The 4927-nt window shown below is 41.3% G+C and overlaps 1 protein-coding gene across 3 annotated transcripts in view; it reads right to left on the bottom strand.

Annotated features, from left to right (window-relative positions):
* Positions 1–4675, bottom strand: part of LOC108228442 (protein NLRC3-like) — a 17909-nt gene extending 13234 nt beyond the window's left edge. For 2 of the 3 annotated variants that reach the window (XM_025003235.2, XM_025003236.2), the window contains exons 1-5: positions 4518–4675; positions 3415–3543; positions 3136–3246; positions 1406–1638; positions 1–715 (exon numbers count right to left, since the gene is read on the bottom strand). The exon at positions 1–715 is cut by the window's left edge and continues 1182 nt beyond it. In XM_025003235.2, the coding sequence (XP_024859003.1) occupies positions 1–715; positions 1406–1638; positions 3136–3246; positions 3415–3524 (1169 nt within the window). In that variant the 5' untranslated portion in view covers positions 3525–3543; positions 4518–4675. The remainder of the gene's footprint in view (positions 716–1405; positions 1639–3135; positions 3247–3414; positions 3544–4517) is intronic. The other variant, XM_037974806.1, reaches the window with a different exon arrangement.
* Between the last annotated feature and the right edge of the window lie 252 nt (positions 4676–4927).

Below are 4927 nucleotides of genomic sequence, written 5' to 3'. Positions count from 1 at the left end.
TCTGTTAGCCTGTCCACACATGAAGGAGGGATCTGATTGGCCGCTGCAGGTCGGGAAGTGATCCAGACCAGAGCCGAGGGAAGCAGGTTCCCCTTGATGAGGTTTGTCAGCAGCACGTTGACCGATGACTTCTGTGTGACGTCAGAAAGCAGCTGCCTGTTGGTGAAATCCAGTGAAAGTCTGCTTTCATCCAGGCCGTCAAAGATGAAGAGAAGTTTACAGACAGCCAGCTTCTCTGCTGGCAGCTTCTGTAATGTTGGATGGAAAACATGGAGCAGCGTGAGAAGACTGTGCTGCTCATCTCTGACCAAGTTCAGCTCCCTGAACGACAGCAGAACCACCACACTGACATCTTGGTTCTCCGAGCCCTCGGCCCAGTCCAGAGTGAACTTCTGCACCGAGAAGGTTTTTCCAACACCAGCGACGCCGTTGGTCAGAACCACTCTGATGGATCCATGTTGCTCAGGTAAGGCTTTAAAGATGTCCTGGCACCTGATTGGAGTCTCATGGAGGCTCTTCTTGGAGGCTGTCTCCAGCTGCCTCACCTCATGTTGGGTATTAACCTCTTCACTCTGTCCCTCTGTGATGTAGAGCTCAGTGTAGATCCTGTTCAGGAGGGTTCTACTTCCTGTTTCATCACTTCCTTCAGTCACACGTTCACATCTCCTCCTCAGACTGATCTGATGTTCATCTAAAACCGTCTGCAGACCAACATCTGATGAAGGAAAGCAAAAAGAAAAATATTTCTGCTTCTCATATGCAGTTTTTTTCATTGTCCATTTGTTTTTGTGAATAACTGAAAGATTGGTACATTTCTCATTTTTTTCAAGTCAGTACTTATTTGATGCATGTGATCTAGTATTGGATTCACTATTTACACAACAGAACTTGGACGTAATACTCTGTACAGAAAATGCTGACTGGAGAAATATAAAGCAGCTCTTCACAAACATTAAAGCTGAAAACATTAAAGTGAAAAACTCAGTCATTGGAATAGCACCCATGGTGTCCTGCTCCACGGTGAACTTACCCAGTTAACGTCTGTAGGAGTCATCACAGGTTTGGGGCTAAAATATACTGTACTTCCTTTGATCTTTTTACTCTTCTTCTACAGTTCATACATCAAAATGTATGTATTTTTCTGAGCTCAGATTATTATAAAGTTATGTTGGAGTTTCAGGCAGCAGCCAAAATAACTTCATAAATGTTCCAGTTAAAGGTGTGCTGTAACTTCAGTGAGTGGCACACAGGACAACAGGAGATTATTAAGAACGAAACAGAGAGACTTTTAAAAACTTGAATTTCTTTAAGACAACTACAGAACTGGAATTAGTTCATATAAGGGCACCAATGCAGGTGCTCAGTGTAGATCCTGAGCCTCCTTCCTACAGATGTTCAGTCTTACCTGGTGCTCTGCTCTGACTGGCTGTCTGCAGTCCAGTTCTGGTTCTGGATCTTTTTCCACACTGGGGACAGGAGGAGGGTCCTGAGTGGTCCCAGTAGGAGGTGATGCAAAATCTGCAGATTCTGTGTCCACAGCTGGAAGAGACTGGATCCTTCAGGACGTCCTGACACAAAGAACAGCAGGACGGCTGCTGCTCTGCACCAACATCACTCTTCTTCTGCCTCTTCCTCCCTCTGTGGAGACATTTCTTCATCACTACAACAATTTTCTGTATGTTGTTAAGACTTTAACTCTGTTCAGAAGGTCAGATGTTCACAGAGAGTATACGTGTGGAAAACTTTGTTTGAATTCAGCATTCAGTTTGCATTCAAAGTGATGGTTTATTAAGACTCACCTGCTTCAAAGTAATAGATTTTTCTCTCTTGCTGTTTTGTTTAAGTGCTTTTAAATGATCTGCCTGCAGTCTGTTCTGAATGCAAACTGAACACTTAACAATTGAAGGCTTTCATAAAAGAGGGCTGATTATTCCCGTCACAGTTTTTGTTGTTTGTTTTTTAACATTAACTTGTGTTATTTCAGTTTGAACTGAGGTCAGAAGTAGTCTATAACCTGTGGAGGGCAAAAGCAGCCCTGGCAACATTTATGTTACAAGTTGTGGTTTCTTTCTTTGTTTTGATGCTATTACCACTTTCAGCATCACGAGAAGAAAGTTCCTCTGCAGCACAGCAGGTGGGCGGGAGTCAGGAAAATTGTAATTTAGTAGGTTTGTCATCTCCGCTGTTTTAACACTGAATATTGGGTTTGTGTGGGCTCTGCAAGTCTTGGTGTTAAAACACAACATTCAAACATAGTTTCACATGTGACAAGCTTAAGTTAATATTATCCACTGAAAAACACCTTCAACCTAGCAGGCAGGGTTTACTTACCAAAGAGAAGGAGCAAGAATAAGATTTAACAAATAATGAGAAAATATTGCTAAAATAAAGAGTAAAGACTGTTTGACATAAACAGGACTAGGAGCTGTGTCAGACTGAACTGCTGAGATAAAAAAAAACATCATCATTTGTTAAATCATACAGCTACTTGTAGGTAGGTAGGTAGGTACATTTATTTATATAGCACTTTTCTGCACGAGGCGACTCAAAGTCTCAAGTATCAAGAGAAGCACAGCTGCATCTGAGAAAATATGGGAGTATTTTTCAGAAGAAAATGTGTTTTCTTTTTTATTTTAAACAAAGATAACTTTTAGAAACCTATGTGTCATAAATTTGAGTATTTTTGAGTTCCTGTAATTCTGTTTTATTTCTTATTTATTCTGTGTTCAGTTAGTAGGTTCTTGTGTAGTTTTGCTTTCTGTGTCTCCTGTCACCATTCACCTTCCCTCTGCTCAGTAGTTCTCTGGTCTGCCTGCCATGCCTTCCTCACCCGTTCCTCATCATGTCCCAGCTGCACCTCATTTCCCACTCACCCTCAGTTCCTTAAAACCGGTCTTGTTTATTCAATTCATTCTGCCTGGTTGTCCATGCCGCTGTATTTATCCTTGCCATGTTCTTGCTTCTTGTGTTTCCACTCCTTGTAAGTTGTTGATATTTAGTTTTGTTGCCATGTCAGCCTTTTGTTGTCCTTTCTTGTTAATAAATTAGTTTTTATTTAAATTCAATATGAGTCTGGGTTCGCTCTGCACCATCATAACATCATGTGAACATTTGTAGCAAAAGCAGTTTTCTTACGTGGTATTTGGGACTTCAGGTTCATCACTGAAAAATGGAGGCTCATCTTTGGACAAATCACTCTTCATCGACACACAGCTGGGTCCTGGAGAGATTGGTTTGTATTCTCTCCTGCAAACATAAACATCTTGTCATTCACACCAATCAAGAATAAAATGTCTGAACGCACAAACTGCTGTAGAGACTCAGAAGGTCTATAACAGGCCTCAGATCAGATTAGCTTATTGTGTTGATGAGAAAGTTAAAGAAGTTAAACATCTTTGTGAGCACCTTCCTTACCTTGTGTCTGAGGGTCCAGGTTCTTCACTGAACTCTGGAGGTTTTCTCGTGGACCGACATCGGGGTCCTGCAGGTTCTGCTCTGTTCTCTTCCTTCCAACCAACATCCATCTTCTGGTCTTCAGTCAGTCTAAGAGAGAAACCAGTAAGTGTCAGTTTTCAAGTGGTTCAGGTCTAGTCAGGTTTCTGCAGTCAGCTGCTCTCTGGACTGTGGACCCAGCGCCAGAGGGCAGCCGGGCAGGCCATAGTTATCCAGCCCCCCTCCCCCAAGACCGATTACAACTCTGTAAATTAGTTGAACTTCTGCAGTGTATTGACTCAAGACAACCAGCAGAGGGTGCTGTGGGCGATTAAACTGAGAGATTCCTTACTCAAGTCTGAAAAGATTAATCTGTTCAATGCATTTTCACTACAGAGGCAGAAAATCTGATTGAGTTCAGTAATTTTTTAAGATGAAGTTTTTATTTATTTATTTGCATGTCAGGTTTGTTCAACACAAAAGCGTAAAAGTTAAAAATGTTCTTTTTAAAAAAAAAAAACATTTCCACCTCTCTCCAGGAGAAGATCGTGTACAGTTGCCTTCAAGTCTCTGGTAATGTGTTTTAAACACTGATTATAATGCAGTGCTAGTTTCTAAGATTAATGCAAAAATTGTTTATGCAAACCTGAGCACAATTTCTCAGCATTTTCTGGTGACTACATGTCACTGTTCGAGTTATTTCTTTTGTATTGATAAACAACATATGGTTATTTCAGTTGCAAGGTTACGTACATGTTTATTTATGTATTTATATAAAATAAAATAACTATTTACTGGGCTCCCCCAGCTAACTTCTTCTGGAGTCGGGTCTGCTGGACTGTCTGGAAGGCAGAAAGCTGAGTCCCATCATGTGTTTAGAGGATCAGAGGAACCTGATTTCCTCCCTCTGCTGCTGTCTTTACTCGCTCCTCTCTGCATGTCTGTGGTCTGTTCTGTACCCTCTGAAGCTGAGAGAGGAATCACTGGTTCCTTTAAGGTGCGTTACAGTAATCCAGCCGAGAGGTAACGAGGGTGAGGATTACTGCCATAGCATTATATAAACATCAAAAAGTTTTAAAACTCACCGACTGGGTGTCTAAATGTCTCCGTGTCCCCGCCGTTTTAAAATGGAGTCTGAAACAGTTTCGGTTTCGACATCTCCTGACTTTTTTTAATGATCTATATTTAACATATCCCCCTACGGAAGCGCATTGCTATCAGCAGGGGAAGAAAAATTCGAACGCTATCACGTTATAACGTGATACGTATCTTGTTTAAACGTGATAATTATCTTGTTAAAACGTGATAATTATCTTGTTAAAACGTGATATGTATCTTGTTAAAACGTGATAATTTTATGTCCAGGAAGTGGCGGTATTATGCTAGGCTAGTACAGTGGCTAACAGGAATTGGTCAGGTTTCCCTTCATGTTTGGCCTACACGGATACGGATGCTGCTTTGCACTGTGGTTAAAACCATTAATAGTATGCGTACT

Source organism: Kryptolebias marmoratus, linkage group LG3 (assembly GCF_001649575.2).
Source record: "Kryptolebias marmoratus isolate JLee-2015 linkage group LG3, ASM164957v2, whole genome shotgun sequence".
Taxonomy (NCBI): domain Eukaryota; kingdom Metazoa; phylum Chordata; class Actinopteri; order Cyprinodontiformes; family Rivulidae; genus Kryptolebias; species Kryptolebias marmoratus.
This window is presented reverse-complemented; position numbering and strand designations above follow the sequence as displayed.